Source organism: Peromyscus maniculatus, chromosome 4 (assembly GCF_049852395.1).
Source record: "Peromyscus maniculatus bairdii isolate BWxNUB_F1_BW_parent chromosome 4, HU_Pman_BW_mat_3.1, whole genome shotgun sequence".
NCBI classification, from domain to species: Eukaryota; Metazoa; Chordata; class Mammalia; order Rodentia; family Cricetidae; genus Peromyscus; species Peromyscus maniculatus.
This window is the reverse complement of record NC_134855.1, coordinates 155522711-155539460: the sequence shown is the minus strand read 5'-3', so window position 1 is coordinate 155539460 and position 16750 is coordinate 155522711. Positions and strand designations below refer to the sequence as shown.

General features: G+C 52.9%; 1 protein-coding gene across 4 annotated transcripts in view; it reads right to left on the bottom strand.

Moving 5' to 3' along the window:
- Positions 1 to 16750, bottom strand: part of Phactr3 (phosphatase and actin regulator 3) — a 236532-nt gene that overhangs the window by 73006 nt on the left and 146776 nt on the right. For all 4 annotated transcript variants that reach the window (XM_006976034.4, XM_006976033.3, XM_006976036.4 and 1 more), the window contains exons 2-3: positions 11401 to 11562; positions 7956 to 8033 (exon numbers count right to left, since the gene is read on the bottom strand). In XM_006976034.4, coding sequence (XP_006976096.1) covers positions 7956 to 8033; positions 11401 to 11562 — 240 coding nt within the window. The remainder of the gene's footprint in view (positions 1 to 7955; positions 8034 to 11400; positions 11563 to 16750) is intronic.

The window sequence follows — 16750 nt, the reverse complement described above, 5'->3', positions numbered from 1 at the left end:
AATGACTTTTCCGGCCACACAGCTCCAGGGAAGATAATCAAACGACCCTTCTGAGATGCCAACCCAATCTGATGGAAGGCACTCACAGTCTCCCATGTTTTTGGCCATGCTTTTGGCCCCCAGTTTATGGAGACACATACAACACAGTGTAGCAGTGTGGCCTGCAGAGATTTCAGCCCTGGGTCATACCAGGGTGCTCTCCTGGCTGTGGTTCCCATCACAGAAGTAGAGGATCCATTTATTTCAGAGCCGAAGCCCCCTTTTACAGTCTTGCCTCACCCACTGCACCGGGGGTCTCCACGACTGCCCACTTCACCCCATCATGCTCTGCTGGACATTCCTCTAGCATGTGTCCCACCCACTGCCGCCCAGCAGCACCTTAGTTTCCTTATCTACAATGTGGGTTACTAATGGCTTCCTGAATGAGAATTAACTATGCCAATGGAATGTTCTAGTATAAGTGAGCCACAGGTGCCTGGTCTCCTTGCTGCTGATTGTAAAGAAGACAACAGAACTGGCCACCACCCCTGTGGCAACAGCCTCAGAACAGCACAGTTCTCTCCCTAGGGTCCTTCCCAGGCCCCAGCCTCCTGACTGATCTAATTCCTTCCCTCAACCCTCAGGAGATCTGAACCTGACTAACTGTTCACTACCTTCCATCAGGGTACTTCCCTCTCCATGGGGGAAGAGTTGAAAGGCTGGCACAACCAGAGGTCTATACATCTACGCCTGGGGGGAGCTCCTCTTTGGGCCACATCCCCTGCCCAGAGGTTCTGGCAAGGCCAGCTGCCTCCTCAAGAGGCAGAACCAGCAGCAGATAATCCAAAGTGACCACTCACTGCTGGCCACCAGTAACCACTCACTGCTGGGTACACAGTGACCACTCACTGCCAGCCACGTGGCCTGCTCTCTCCCACAAAAGCCCTGATAAGCCTCAGAAGTCTTAGCAGGGACCAAAGGTGTGCAGGCTGTGACCACATCTGGCTTCTGGCTCTTGCTGCCAGGGACAGATCAGCATAACCAATGACATAGGATCAGACATCACTAAGCTTGAGACTGAATTTTTAGTCCCCATGACTGGCTTGCTTGTTCTTGACACACCTTTGAGACAGTCCCTGTTGCCAGGCTCCGCAGGCATTGTGAAAATGTCGTTACCCTAGAGAGTGACATGACATGATGCTGAGCACGGTGACCTGGGCATCGTGAAGCTCTCTGGAATCCAAACACTGAAGTCTGACTAGTTTCTATGTGATAACAACAAGACAGGATGGGGTGTGTATGCTCCTGTGTGTGTGTGTGTGTGTGTATGTGTGTACGCTCCTGTGAACATATGTGTGTTCCTGTGTGTGTGTGCTCCTGTGAACATATGTGTGCTCCTGTGTGTGCTATGTGTGTGTGTGTGCTCATGTGTGTGTGTGCTCCTGTGAAAATATGTGTGTTCCTGTGTGTGTGTGCTCCTGTGAACATATGTGTGCTCCTGTGTGTGCTATGTGTGTGTGCTCATGTGTGCATAACTATGTATACATGTACACACACATCCCAGAGTGCACACGTGCTTTCAGTGTGCATGTGTGCTGTATGTTCACATGTGTGCTGTATGTTCACATGTGTGCACTGTGCATGTGTGCTGTATGTTCACATGTCGTCTGTGGCAGGTATGCACACTGTGACTGCTTAGTGAAACAGTTTGACAGACAGGAGGGTCAGCTTTACTGTCCCTGTCATGTTGGAAATGGAGGACTCAAAAGAAACACTCTTGTCCATCTGGCTGACATTGGTCCCCAAGGAATTCATGCTGGGAGGAGGGGAAGGAAGTCTGTGCCAGCTCAGCTGGGGAACCCGGGAAGAGATGCCACACGGTCTTGACAATTTGTTAGACCACCTTGCTGGAGAGACAGCTGGGGCCTGTGGGGCTGAGGGGCCATGCCCTGACCAAACGGCTTTGCTGTGTACCCCACTGCCTTCTGTTTAAACATAAACCTCTTGTCAGGACCTAGAGAGCCACTGGACCACTCTGTTCTTCCCACTGAATAAATCTGCGTTTTCTCTACTATTGAGGACAGGTTGATGAACCTGACTTCTAAGTGACTGCCAGAGCCAGGCTCTGACCCTAACAACACCCCAACAACTCTGTTACCTCCACCAGGGTGGGTGCTGTGCCGGAAACAGGTAAGCATGTGGTGGGTCCTGCCACTCTGCGCCCCCCACTGCCCTGTGCAAGTGTGAGTGGGACAGCTGTTCACTGCTTAGTGGACTCAAGCCTGACAAAGGGCCCCGCCTGCTGTTAATTACAACCATATCTCATCATCATCATCATCATCATCACTATTACAAACAGCAGAAATAGCAGCAGCTGCCCCTGGAAGCCCAGCGGGTCCCAGCGAGGCTGCACAGGTACTGCAGGCCTGGAACCTCCATCTGTGCCTGCAGCTCAGCAGCCCCGCTGTCCCGTTCCGGTCCATGCACCGAGGTCCTGCCCAGAATCGCACTCAGTGAGAAGCTACAGTTCCCCAAATAGTCCTGGTGTCAGGGCCTGTTGCTAAGAAATGCTGGGTGGGGCCCATGCCCTGCTCCTCTCTCACTGGTCAGCTGGCCTCCTCAGGTCAACCTTTCTCCCTATCACTGCCCCTCTCTTCCCAGAGCTGCAAGGGGAAGGCAGAGCTGTGCACCCGATCTATGCTGTGGGAGAGGAACCTGACACAGACACGCACAGAAACACATACACACACACACACACACACACACACACACACACACACACACACACACACACGCATACATGATCACAGTGGGAGCACTTGTGTGCGTACCAGGGAGCGTGCATGCAACATCAGAAACCAGTCAGACTTCCACTGTCCTGCTCCTTGGGACACAGCAATAACATAATGTGTCTCTTATAAAATATCCAGTGCTGGGATACAGGAGTTCGTAACTTACTGAAGAAAAGATCAAGTCACAGATGCAGGGTAAGGGAAGGGGCCATTCCATAAATGGTATTGTCTGCCCCAGAAATGGGCAGGACCCTGTTCTTACTCCAGAAGGTGGGTTGGAGACATTCTCAGACACAGAAAATGGGCAGAGGCTGAAGGGGAAAGGTCACCTCTCCTGCCCACAGCACAGTTGTCTGACGGTGTCACAAATAGGGTCCTTCCTGCAACCCAGCAGATGACCAGCACGGCAGAGATGTGAGGGACAGGGGGCCAAAGTACTCATGGAGTGTACTAGTTAACCACACCTGAAAACACCGCACTGGCGGAGTGCAAAGTGTCCCCGACACTCCTGGGGACATGCAGGGTCTCTCCTACCATCGGTGTTCAGAAACCAGGCGATCCCTCTGCCTGACTGCTTCAGAAGCAAGCTCCAGAAGAGTGTGTATGTGTGCCCATTAACAGTTGTGGGTGTCAGGTGCAGGACTCTCCGGGAAGATGGCATTCAAGTTCTTGGGTCACTAAGGATTCTGGGCGTGTCTAGGGTCATCCATGGCCAGGAATTCCCTCTCTCTCATTACCTCTTTGCAGCCTCCCAAGCTGCCTGGCAATGAAGTCTGGTCTCAGTGTGACAGGCTCCATGAGGGCGGTTGGCCACAAGGGGGCACCCCTGGCTGCAGATTGAGCCCACTTGCCTGGGAGAAGGCCAAGCTGAGCCAAAATCCATAACCCAGCCAGAAAGCTGGCCCCCACCCCAAACTGCACATTTACCCCCAACCCCCACATCTACCCCCGCAGGAAAGGTGGAGGTGCAGTGATTCCTAGTCTTCATACTGACCCCTTCTGGACTCCAGAGCTGCTTGACTTGGGAAGGTGCAGCAGTTACCAGGTGCCATGAAGTCCAATCCTGGCTAAAAAGAACCCCTGTGCTCCTGGCCCCTAGCTTGGCTCCACTCAAGGTCAGCACTTTACCCAGCAGGGGTCTGCTGCAGCGTTTGCATATGTTTTATGGTGCATATTTAAAAGCAGGCAAAGGACTCCACCCCATAAGAGTCCTGGGAAAAGCAAGTCACCTGCCTGCAGAGACAGCCTCTTTGGCCCTTTGCAGCCTGAGCCCCTGGCTTGGCTCACAAAGACAAGCTCTCTGCACACCCCCAGACCCTCTCCCAGGGACGGCCTGGGCACGCCCCTGTCACTCCAGCCCTGATACGTGCATATGTGCCACAGGGAAGAAAGGGCATTTTGCACCTAAGCCCTTCTTCTCCCTCACTGCCCTCCAGCTCTTCTAGTCTTCTGGTCCCTTCCCTGAGCCCCTGAACCCTGGCACCTGGTACTCGCTGCTCCCAGGGCTGCTGGAGAGTCAGTCTCCACACCCAGGAGAGCCACTTCCCCATCTTCTCTGCAGGGAACTGGAGTCCGCTGGGAAGGCTTATCAAGTACTGACTGTGGCCCTGCCCCCGAGCACCCCCTAATTTAAGTGCTGCCCAATGGCAGAGGGCTCCTGAAAGAGCCCAGGTGTAGCTCAGCAGGGACAAATAAGCTCCCATGTATTCCTGTGCCACCACATGAAAGCCATGCTGGCCTCCGAACTCACCTTTAGTCCACAAGCAACATCTCTCACACCTCCCACCATTCACCCCGCCCCCAGGCCTCCAAGTGCCCCATGGGTGTACTTCCTTACCATTCTTCTTTCCATTGTGATTTGTATTTGGAGGGCCCCCTGAAGCCTGTGTCCCCCACCCACCCACCCCTGGCTCTGTATTCTGGGAGGATGGTGTCTCAGTAGCTGGTATGTCTGTCAACTAACACAGAGCCTGGCACAGAGTGGGCACTCCGTAAAAATTTGCAGCACTGAGCTGGACGGTGGTGGCACCAGCCTTTAATCCCAGCACTTGAGAGACAAAGGCAGTGGATCTCTGTGAGTTCGAGACCAGGACAGCTAGGACTGTTACACAGAGAAACCTTGTCCTGAAAAAAAAATTTTTTTTTAAATTGCAACATCAGTTAACACCTGAATGCTCAGCTACCTAGGATGGGGACTGCTTCAGGCCACTCTAGTTCTCAGACCAGTCGCTCTGCAGGATTGAAAGGGTGTTGTCTGGGAGGCAGGCTGGGCCCAAGCCAGCCTTCAACCTGTTTTATGTGTCCTTGAACTAAGAATGGATCTCACATCTTTAAATGGTTGGAAAAGAAGCCAAAAGAAAGACAATAGTTCATGATTCATGAAATGATTGAGAATTCAAATCTTTACACCCATAAATGAAGTTTCCTGGTGCATAGCCATGCCGATCAGTATGTGTTTTTCTGTGGCTGTTTCTGCTACAACGTGCAGTTGCACGTTCCCTGCGATCAACCGGCCCCCACAACTCTGGCAGGAGTTCAAGTCCATAAGCTACAGGTTAGTGGCATTTAAAGGGCAGAAACTCAACCCAACAGTCAGGTAACTGGGAAGTGATTGGGGCTCAGTGCGGGGGAGAGACACTGACATAGAAACAGAATGCTCATGCACACAGTTACAGGATGTAACTCCCGCTAACACAATGCTGTGTGCTGCCTTGGTACTCTGCCAGCAAGAAGGCTGTTTTGTGACTATTGTTATCACCATGACCAAATACCTGAGAAGACATAACTCATGGAGGGCAGAGTATTTGAGTTACCATGCACCATGGTGGGAAATGCATGAGAGTGTGTGGCGGTGCCACTGGGGATGTGAGGTGGCTTGCTTCCACCTTCGAGAGTGGGCAAACAGAGACCTGACTAGAGGCAGGGTTAAGCTTAAACCTCAGGGCCCACTCCTCCAGTGACACACTTCTAAAGATTTCACAACATTCTAGATATCACTTGCTGTGTAAGCCCCTCTCCCTGTGGCCAAGTATTCAAACCCAGGTGTCTGGGGAGTCATCTCCTATCCAAGCCACAGCAAAGGCCACCATCAGAACTGAACGAACACTCCAGGGCCATGCCCTTGACCCTCCAAACTGTGAGCTAAATAGACCTCTTTTCTTTATAAAGTGATCCTGCCTCTGGTGTTTCATTATAGCAATGGAAGGCAAATATCCCAAAGCCTAAAATGTTCACTATCTTTTTCCAGACAAGTGCTGTGGGACGGTCTGTATGTCAAATTGCTCTGATTGGTCAATAAATAAAACACTGATTGGCCAGTGGCCAGGCAGGAAGTAGGTGGGACAAGGAGAGGGGAGAATTGTGGGAAGCAGAAGGCTGAGGCGGGGAGACACTGCAGCCGCCGCCATGACCAGCAGCAAGTGAAGACGCCGGTAAGCCACCAGCCACGTGGCAAGGTATAGACTTATGGAAATGGTTAATTTAAGATAAAAGAACAGTTAGCAAGAAGCCTGTCACGGCCATACAGTTTGTAAGCAATATAAGTCTCTGTGTTTACTTGGTTGGGTCTGAGCAGCTGTGGGACTGGCGGGTGACAAAGATTTGTCCTGACTGTGGGCAAGGCAGGAAAACTCTAGCTATAAGACAAGGCTAGCCAGCTTTTTCCTAATTGTGTCTAGAAGCTAGAAGGTATGTGACATGGCCAGTGGACTCACCCCACCCAGTCCTGTGGCCTGCTGTAACTGAACATCACCACTGGGTCTCCGATTTGACTTCATCCATGTGACAGAGTTTAGTAAAGCCCATGGTATTCCTTCTAGACGTTTTCTTCATCCATTATTCAAACTAGAACTTTATTGTTGACCCAAATCAAATTTCTGTCTTTATTTCCCCCTTATTCATTGAACATAATGTTTGTAAAGTATACAGCTGTTTTTATTTTCCTGACCCAAGACCTAAAGGAAAAACCTGCAGGCGAGGAGACATGGCAGTCAGACATACCACACAGGCATGGGGACCTGAGCACAGATGCCCACGCCGAGAGAGACAGGCACAGAGGCAAGTGCACACAATCTCAGCATGGGGGGCTGGGGAGCGCAGAGACAGGGGGATCTGTGCTGCTCACTGTCCAGCCAGCAGCGCTGAGTCCACCGGAGACTTTGTCTCACACAAGGTAGAGAGTGAGGGAGGCCTGGAAGTCAACCTCTGACATGTACACACATGCCATATGCATACATATGCACACATACCCACATACACACACAACTCTGGACACTTTGAAGACCCTCTCCAAATTAAAACTACTTCAGATTTCTACTCAGCAGTGACATTCCACCAGTGCCAGGAGACTCAGAGCTTTCAACATCCACAGGCCACGGGCCACAGGCCACGGGTCACAGAGCAGGGCTTCCTTCTGTGAGGAGCAAAGCACTGAAGGCATCATGCAATCGCCCTGGCCAGTTGCCCCCTGAACGCAGCATCATCACAGTGTTCCAACCAAAACTCAGGAAGGGAGATGATGTGAGGAGCTGTGGGCTTCAGCCACATCAGAAAAGACTCATTCACTTCCTGAGTCCCCTTCCCAATTCCTGGCACTTGGGTCAAATTACAGATACCAGCAGAAAGGGGGAGACAGGAGTTTGATTGCATGCTACAGCTGTGGGTGGGGGTGGCCTTGGCACCCAAAGGCAAGGTTAGCAGAACACCCAGCCTACCCGACAGTCAGAAATGCTAGCTATGTGGCCAACACAGGGATGGTTATCATTTGTTCAAATCGAGGATTTCATGTGTGAATATGAAGAAAACTTAACACTTAAATTAAAATCCATGGCTGCCACTTAGAGACAGACAGCAGGATGTTCAATGAGCGCCCTACACATGCCCTGGTGAACAGTCACTGGAAATGTCAATGGAGGAGGTCGGTGCTGTGCTACCTCAGCTGCTGACGCAAGCCATCACTCGACCCTTGGGGAACTGGAGAACAGTACCCACCTGGCCACGGGACACCCCCTTCCTTCCTCGGATGGATTCTCTGAGCTCTGCAAACCATCAGACTCGACGGGCTCTACCATGGGCCCACGCCCCTGAAGACCCTGCCTCCTCTCCTCCATGCCCCGTGACTCCACCCAGTGTCTTCTCTGCCCTGGGGGCTCCACTTAGGTCTGCCCCTCCCAGGAGCCCACTTACCTTGCTCCATCATCTCCAGCAAGCCCTGCTTGATGAGCTCCTCCCGGCCTTGCCTGCCCGCCATCTTCTTCTCCAGTGCTGCAGGACACAAACGCCTCGTTAAGTGACAGCTGGAGGCGGTGCAGCCCCCACCACCACCACCATGGTGCAGCCCCCACCACCACCACCATGGTGCAGCCCCCCACCACCACCATGGTGCAGCCCCCCCCCCCACCATGTGCTGCTCTGGGTGAACAGGGAGAGGCGCAGAGACAGTAGACGCCTGAGGCTGGGGACCTGCCCCCTGCCAGCCTGGGGTGCAATTCTGAGTTTGCTACCTAAGCCATCTAATAAGCAGTGTCCCCAAACTCCAGCCATAGGAAAGCGGGTTCAGGGTCATGTTCAAGAGATCATTTCTGCAGTGTGCTATCATGATTCCCTCCTTGACTCTGGCTCCAAGGCCATGTTCACTCTCTACGACAGCTCCTTCGCTCAGACAATGAAGCCACCCTCCCTTTACCCCCAGTGCTCAGGATACACTTCTGTGGCTAGTGCCAGCTTTCACTGACTCTGCCAGTGCATCTCTCCTCAGGAAGCATCTTCCAGCCAACCCCAGGTAAGAGCATTCAGAGGATCCACCACCAATTGCACTCTGGTCAACCCACTTCTGACTGTCTCTGGGGTGTTCCCAGAAACCATGCTAGGGCACAGGATGTTGCCTGCACTGACTTTGGTCCAGCCAAACACACACACACAAACACACACACACACACACACACACACACACACACACACACACACACACACACACACAAACACACACACCCTACCTTCATTTGTCCACAGGTGAACCTCAAATACAGAACCACATAGTTGCTTAGGTCCTGGATGCTTTCTTTGAAAGCTCAGAGTGGAGTCTACTTGTCAGTAGGGTCCCAATACCACTGCCTATGTGGAGCAAAACCCTGACAGGTGGCCAAGAACACAGCCAGCCCACCTGTCAGAGCTCAGAGTACCCACAAGGGCTGACAATGCAAATGATATGCTAAAGTGTTTAGCAAGCATGGACTTCAAGCCGTGCTCTGAGTTAGGTGCTGGGAGTCCCTGAAGGAAAAACCAGTCTGTCCCCATCCTTGTAGAGTGTGGAATGATAAGGCCTTCTGTCCATTACAGCTAATCTCACAGTGACTGAGCACCTACTCTGTGCCCTGAGTATCAGGCATTGAGCAGGACAAGCCTGGTCTCTACTTGTGACCGGCAGGCATGGGTGGCAGAGAGGACACATGTCTACAGGCTGAAGTGTGGAATCAGAAGCAGGGAAGGGAGCCCACTGGGGCCACCGAGGTGAAGGATGGCAGGGATTCAGGATGCTGCAGGAACAAGACACTTTGAGGTGATAGCTTCAACTTCCAAACCAATTTCCAGTGTCAGTGGTGTGGAGGAGGGGCAGTGAGGGTTGACTGGAGGACAGGCTGAGAGGGAGGAGGAGGAGGAAGAGAGAGGGTTGTAGGCACTCAGGTTAGCCCTCCCCTGCTCATCCCTGGGTTGTTTCGACTGGGCAGGTTGGACAAAGGACATCGCTTGCACTGACTCAGGTCTGATCGCTGACCCAGAGTCAGCTAAGGACAGCAGACCCACTTGCTCTTTAAAGCTCAGAGGCCTCTGCCTTGCCTCATCCTGAGGTCAGGACTGGACATGTTAAAATTTACAGCATCAAAAGGTAGGGGGAGTGAGAATAAGGATGTGGGAAACAGAGTGCTGTCACCCAATTTCCAAATGCCTACATGGGGAACGCAAGGGCAGGGCTACCACAGGTGTCACCTAGAGTCTCTGTGCCCTTTCGGGGCCCCCAGAGCAGCTTGACAACCCCCGGCAGAACAGTACTGCAGAATGTTGAGGACCGGAGCAACTGACCCAATCTTCCCAACCTTCCAGTTCCTCAGCACCTCAGGGTCACAGGGTCACGTGCTCTGGCCCCTGGACTCCCGTGTATCCCTGCCCAGTGGCAGGACCTTAGAGATGGGGCCCAGCTTTCCATCTGCTTTCTGCCTGGCATGCTGGGAGTGCTTGCGAATGCTTGAACAGTTCATCGTTTTCGTTCTTCCCAAGAATAATCTGTCCATCAGCTTCTTGAGTGGTTAAATAATTTGGGAAGATGCATACCCAAGAGTGAAAGCCACGCCCTCTGCTGCATCTGCCGTTGCCCCGACCCCAGGCTGGACGCTGTGGGGGCCTGGGTTTTTGTCTCCCCCATCCTCGAAGCCCTCAAGCATGTATCTCTTTAGAGCTGGGCAGGAAGTTGGGGCCCCTGGGACCCCAGAGGCAATAGCCTGAGACAGGCACTTGCCAGGCATGTCCCTGGGGCTGGGAAGGAGCTGCACACTTACAGCAACCTCACTAATTGCTTACAGCTGCAGCTAATAGGCAAGCGGCTCAGTGGGAGGGCCCTAAGGCCCAGGCTTCTTGGCTCCTGGGGTTGGTGGCTCTGGAGGCTGAGGCTAAGCTTCTAAGGGACCAGGGGTGGTAGCCGGTACCCAAGTGCCCACCAGCACTCCCGGCCCTGGGTGAACAGCCTCCTCTCCGAGTCCTTTCCTCTCTCAAAGCAGGGTAGGCTCACATGAGAGAGGGGTCCTCACGGAGAGATGCACACTTGCCAGATGCTGCCAGCCCCTGCCCGGCAGCACCTGATGCTGTGGCCTCTCCTTTGGCCCTTCTGTCCTGGACACCATGCCACAGTGCACTCTTGGAACCAATCATATGGCTGATTCTGAGTGGCAGAGGCAGTGGGACGACACGGGGCAACCCACTTCCCTCCCAGCTGGGTCTAAGGGTGCAGGACAAGTGAGTGGGGACCTTCTGGGTCCTGGGTAGGAGGTGGTGGGGAGAGCATCCCTAGACCGTGCTTAGAACTGGGGTGCAAGCCTGTCTGCTCGCAGAAACTGCACCACAGCATGGATCTTGACCCCAGGCAGATCCTAGGAGCAGCGAGGGCCATAACTAGGCCCCTGCTTCACCTGAAAGGGAGGGTCAGAGCCATGAAACAGTCATTTGTGAGCTGAGGGCTTGTGGAGTGTGGTCTGAGAGTGAGAACAGCAGCCCTTGGGGCTGGAGAGATGGCTCAGCACTTAGGAGCACTTGCTGCTCTTCCAGAGGACCTGGGTTCAGTTTTCTGCACCCACTTGGGCAGCTGACAACTGTCTGTGACTCCAGTTCCTAGGGATATAACCCCCTTCCTGGCCTCTGCAGGCATCAGAAACGCACATGGTGCACACACAGGCACATACATCCAGGCCGGACACTCATACACATAAAAATCAATCTTAGGTCAAGTCTGCCCGTGGCACTGCAAGGCCATGGCCGACCCTGTGTGCCCTGTGAGACCACCCCTACCAGGTGGGAGGCTGCACAGCTCTGTGTGATGTGGGGACCGCCAGCTCGCGTCACCCTCCTCTCTCCAGGCCCTTACCTGACGTCGTCTGCTTCAGCTTCTCGTTTTTCTTTTTCCTCCATTTCCACGGTTTGAAGATCCGGCCCAGCGTGGCCAGCTTACTGTTCCTCCGCACGGGGGGAGTTCGAATCCCTGAGACCAGAGGCTCGGAGCGTGCTGGAGGAGTTTGGTCCATCTCATCTGCAAGATAAGAACAGGGATGGGTCTCAAGGGATGATTATCAGGCTCTGGGGACTCAGGCGATCATCCCACCATAAGTGACCTCATAAAGCATATAGCTCAGGGAATAGGCCCAGCACTGGACTTTCTCTAGGCCGCCTCTGACAGAGTACACACAGGAGGCAGGGTAATTCATGAGTGGTGTGATCCATTTTCCTTCTGTGGAGACCCTTCTCCTTAGCCCTCATGGTTCACAGCCCTTGCCCACCCTACCTCTTTGCCATGGCTGACTGCATGATGAACTGCCTTCTGCCTCAGGACCTTTGTACATGCTGTGCCTCCTGCCTGCACTGCTTTCTTTCCCAGATTCCCTGTGCCTCAGGCAGGGGTATCCAAGTTTCGACACTGGATGTGACATTGTCATTTACGAATGTGTTGGCCTATAGCCATAGCTACCCTGGGGTGTATGCTGCTTGTGGGCTGTAGATTAAACACACATAGTGGATGTAAACAATGTACTCAGAGAAGTGGTTTTTTCACTCTAGGAAATCTTCACCGTCTTCCTGCCCAGACTGGGCCAAGTCCTTGGCTTATATACTATACACACATGCATCAAAGAAGCACAAAGTCCCCCGAACTGCCTTCCCCTGTTCATCAGCACAGACCAGGCCCAGCTGCAGAACACAACATAGGTCTGGCCATCAGACCACCATAGGGGACGGATGCAGAGCAAGCTGACCCCTGAGTAGACATATGGGAGCATCTGGCCTTTGGGTCCCTCCTTGCTGGTGACTCAGGACATGTGCACACAGTGGAAGGTGCACACAAACAGATGGCCTAGGAAATTCCAGGCAGTGCAGTGTGTCATGCTAGGGACGGGTAGCAAGCTGCAGGTCCACCTGTTACCTGTGGTCAGGGTCTGGGCAAGGTGTTCCCAGACTCCTGGTCTCCTATTCAAGGAACTGAGACAAAAAGTGAAGCCATTTTTGCAAATGTAGTGAGGAGGCAGAGTTACTTAGAGCAGAGAGATAAAGGAACAATGGGTCTCATGAGTCAAGGACCCAATGATAGGTGTTTTGTGGTTCCTTTTGTGGGGTTCAAGAGAAGGAGGGGCTGGCTGCTGTGAAGCATAGTGAGGGCCATTCTCTATTCTGACTGATGAATTAGGTCATGCAGTCATTTCTCTACCGTGCACGATGCTTCTGATTTTTATCACATGTGTGTCTAATTATGCATTGGCACAAGATGATAAGTAGGGGGCTTCCTCCCTAAAAGTTGACTTTGAGGACATAGTTTACCACGAACGTACCCAAAGTGAGTTCAGGTCAGATCATCCTATTCTGGTCTCACACCTGGACACAGAGTATGATAGAATGGAACTATCTTTAAGTTTGGCGGTTGTCAAGGGAAGAAAAACGGCCCTTGTTCAGCAAGGAGTGTATGTGCACCCCGATACAGGCAGGGGCCTGGGTGGGGTTCAGGAGCACTTTTTGTAGAGGGGGTATGTGGACGTAGTTCAGGCAGGTAAAGGAGCTGGGTTGCCAAGTGTGTTACTAGAAGAGGGGGTGTTTACCCAATTAAGTGGCACCCAGGTTACTCAGTTATCCCTATGTTTGCCTGCCTCAGATCCACTGGGGACGGGCTAGCTTGCTCTCATCTCCCTAACCAGGATACAGATGAGGAAGAGAACCAGGCAATGCCATGAGCACAGACAGAGACAGACCCAAGGAGAACCACTAGGTCAAACAACCATAGATGCAGAGGCAGAGGCAAGGGGGTTGTTACAAGTTTGAGACAACCTGGGCTACATCAGGAGTTTCAGGCCAGCCATACACACAGGGAGACCCTGTCACAAAAAACTTGAAAAATGTGTGTAAAATCATGTTACACGTGCTACTTCAGTGTGCAGCCCAAGCTGGTGTGTGCAGAGGATATATTTGTACCTGTAGAGAATCAAAGGATCACTGCTGTGTCTGGGCAGGAGGAACAGGGACACCCCACACAGGATGTTCCAGAGCCTCTGACGCATCGGGCTTGTAGGAAGTTTAGCTCAGATGAAAAACAAAATTCAACAAGAACGGCCACAGGACACGACTGGGTCCAGGGCAGTGCCACCACTTTCTGCTCACCCTGGATCCCCATCCAGCCGTCACAGCTTAAACAACAGTCCAAGCACCACCCTAGAGGACCCCTCCTGTCACTTCCAACAGCGCTCGGGACCTGAATCCCACCCAGGCTCTTGGGGAGAAGCTGCAGACCTGATTCCAGGCACTGGATCTTGACCAAAAGCTCCTTTACCACTACCAAGCCCCCACACCGTGCCCATGACCACACTACCACCCCGAACCTCCCACAGCCTGGGGTCCATTCACCACCAGGGGAGGAACTGAGACTCTGGTCTGAACAGACTCCAGAGCTGCAGCAAGGCCTAGAGAGCCAGGCAGAGCTCTGGGTGTGACTGTGCCTCAGAAGCACCAGGCTCTGGGAGGTGAGGGAGAGTCAGTCTTTGGGACCCCAATGGGTCAAGAGCTCAATCAAGCTTTCAATCAAGACTTTCTACAGCCCACCTTCCCCACCGTCTGCTGCACACTGGCAAAGCAGCAGCTGCAGATGTCAGGTGGGAAGGACCAGCACGAGGCAGATCCTGAAGGCTCTCAGATTCATGACTTCGCACGTTTCACTCAGGACGAGCCTAGGGCTGCTCCGTTAATGTGACCTCCCTGCAGGTACCCACAAACCAATAAGTAAGAGGGTCCCAAGCTGACATTCCTCACACAGTGTCACAGGGTAACAAAACACCTGACAAAGAGTGAGGAACAGAGAACCCTACCAGGGACAAGGACAGCTGAAAGATGTAGGTCGGTCTTGGACGGCTCCCACCATCACTTCCCCAGGGCCACACAGTCCGTGCTGGATGCAGACAGTCTCTTCCTTCCCAAGGCAAACTATCCCGTGATCCTCCCCTTCCCTTTCCTTCCTCCACCCACCGGTGCCAGATGGGTGTGGCACTGCCAGTCTGTTGGTCCCAGCAACATTTTTGTCCCAACAGGACACAGGATAGGAATAGGCCATGTCTCCTAAACCTCTGGCTCACTGGATGGAGATGGTGACTGATGCATTTGATGGTGGTATCTTGCTTCCTCTATACCCTGTAGCAGTCACCAGAGAGGCACACGGTATAGAGGATAAGGGTGTCTCAGAGGGAATCTAGAGGAAGGGGGGTCTGGGTGGGGATGTCCATCAAGGTGACTAGTAGATTCCCACAAGAGACACCATGAGGACTCTAGAGGAGGACACATACGGCTGAGCCTCCTAGCAGCCAGGGTAAGAAGCAGCACACATAGATTACACTACAAGTCAGCCAAATGACTCCATTATAATTACGCAGATCACTAGGACCCTGGCCAAAGTGCTAGCATCTCAGCCCCACATATCTACACTGGACTTCTGCCCGGTGTTCTGTGAGCCTTAGACATAGGAAGCCAGTTACATCACTTCCTACTCAGCCCCACCTCCAGGGCTTCCTGGCCAGGGGGACACAAACTGCCAGTATAGTCTGTGCTCTGTCATGCCCCGGCCATCATCACTGCCCAGCCTTCAAGATAGTACACACTCACGGCTGGTGTGACTGTGAGATAGTACACACTCACGGCTGGTGTGACTGTGAGATAGTACACACTCAGGGCTGGTGTGACTGCGAGATAGTATACACTCACGGCTGGTGTGACTGCGAGATAGTACACACTCACGGCTGGTGTGCTCTGTCATGCCCCAGCCATCATCACTGCCTAGCCTTCAAGATAGCACACACTCATGGCTGGTGTGACTGTGAGATAGTATACACTCACGGCTGGTGTGACTGCGAGATAGTACACACTCACGGCTGGTGTGACTGTGAGATAGTACACACTCACGGCTGGTGTGCTCTGCCAGGCCCCAGCCCAGCCTCAAGACAGTACACTCAGGGCTGGTGTGACTGCGAGAACACAAGGCCAGAGGCAGCCCTGGTCCCCATCCTGGCCCTGATGCTTAGTAGTAGAACAAAGTGTTGGCCATTCTCCTACTGTCCTTGTGCCCTCTCTGCACTCTGGTCTGTCATGGGTGGGGGCATCTGTCTTTGCTGTGACATGTGACTCGCTTCTACATGGGGTGAGGGCCAGCTTCTTCTCCCTCTTCCTCCTCCTCTTCCTCCTCCTCATCTTCCTCTCTTTTAGTCATTATCATCAACCTCTCTTTTAGCCATCATCATCCTCTCTTTTAGCGATCGTCTTTTCCTAGGCCTCCTCCACGTACCCCTCCTCCTCCAACATTCTCACTATCACCATCACTGTGCTTGGATCCCCCAGCCTCTCTGAGGGCCTTCATGGCTATTGGCTATCACAGGTTCAGGGAGGGGCACCCTGCGGCTCTGACACACATTCAGCCTCACTGCACAGAGGAGAGCAAGGGGCACTTTGGCTTCTCATCAGACTGCATTCCTCCCTTCACTTAACTCATCCATCCGTCCATCCACCCATCCGTCCATCCATCCATCCATCCATCCATCCATCCATCCATCCGTTCACTCTACCATTCTGTAAAAATGCACTGGCACCAACTGTGCACCAGGGATTTGTTAGGAAAGCATGTAAAGAGGAGGAGAAAACACAGAGCACCTTCCTTCCTGGGTTGTAGTCGCCTGTGGGACAGGGAACAGAGATAGTCAGTAGGGATAGAGCGTGCTCATCTATAGAAGGCAGTTGCGGTCCCTGACATTCTTTACTGCCCATTTCTTCATCTGCCTTCATCCCATCCATCACCTACCATGGGTACCACATCACACACATATTTACATTGTGTGTGTGCTGCATGGTCATGGAGGTCTCCACTCTTCTCAACCTCATCTCCCACTGGGAGCTCCATGACAGAGTTCTGGTCAGGGAAGGGAGGCACTCTCTCTGGGACTCAGGGAATGCAGGGACAGTACATGCAAGACGGGACCAAGGAGCTCCTGATCCAGAGTTGGGGCCGCATGCTGACCCTGCCAGCAGGAAGTATCAGAAAAGCTGCACAGAGTTCCTACGTCAGAGGAAGCTGGTGTCCCTGTAGAATGGGCTATGCAGCTCAGAGAATATCTCAGGAGAGGGATGCAAAGGGTGAGAAGCAGGACTCCATGAGACATTTGACCCTTGATTAACAATTCAGCAGGGAGCTACAGCAGAATTTTCGG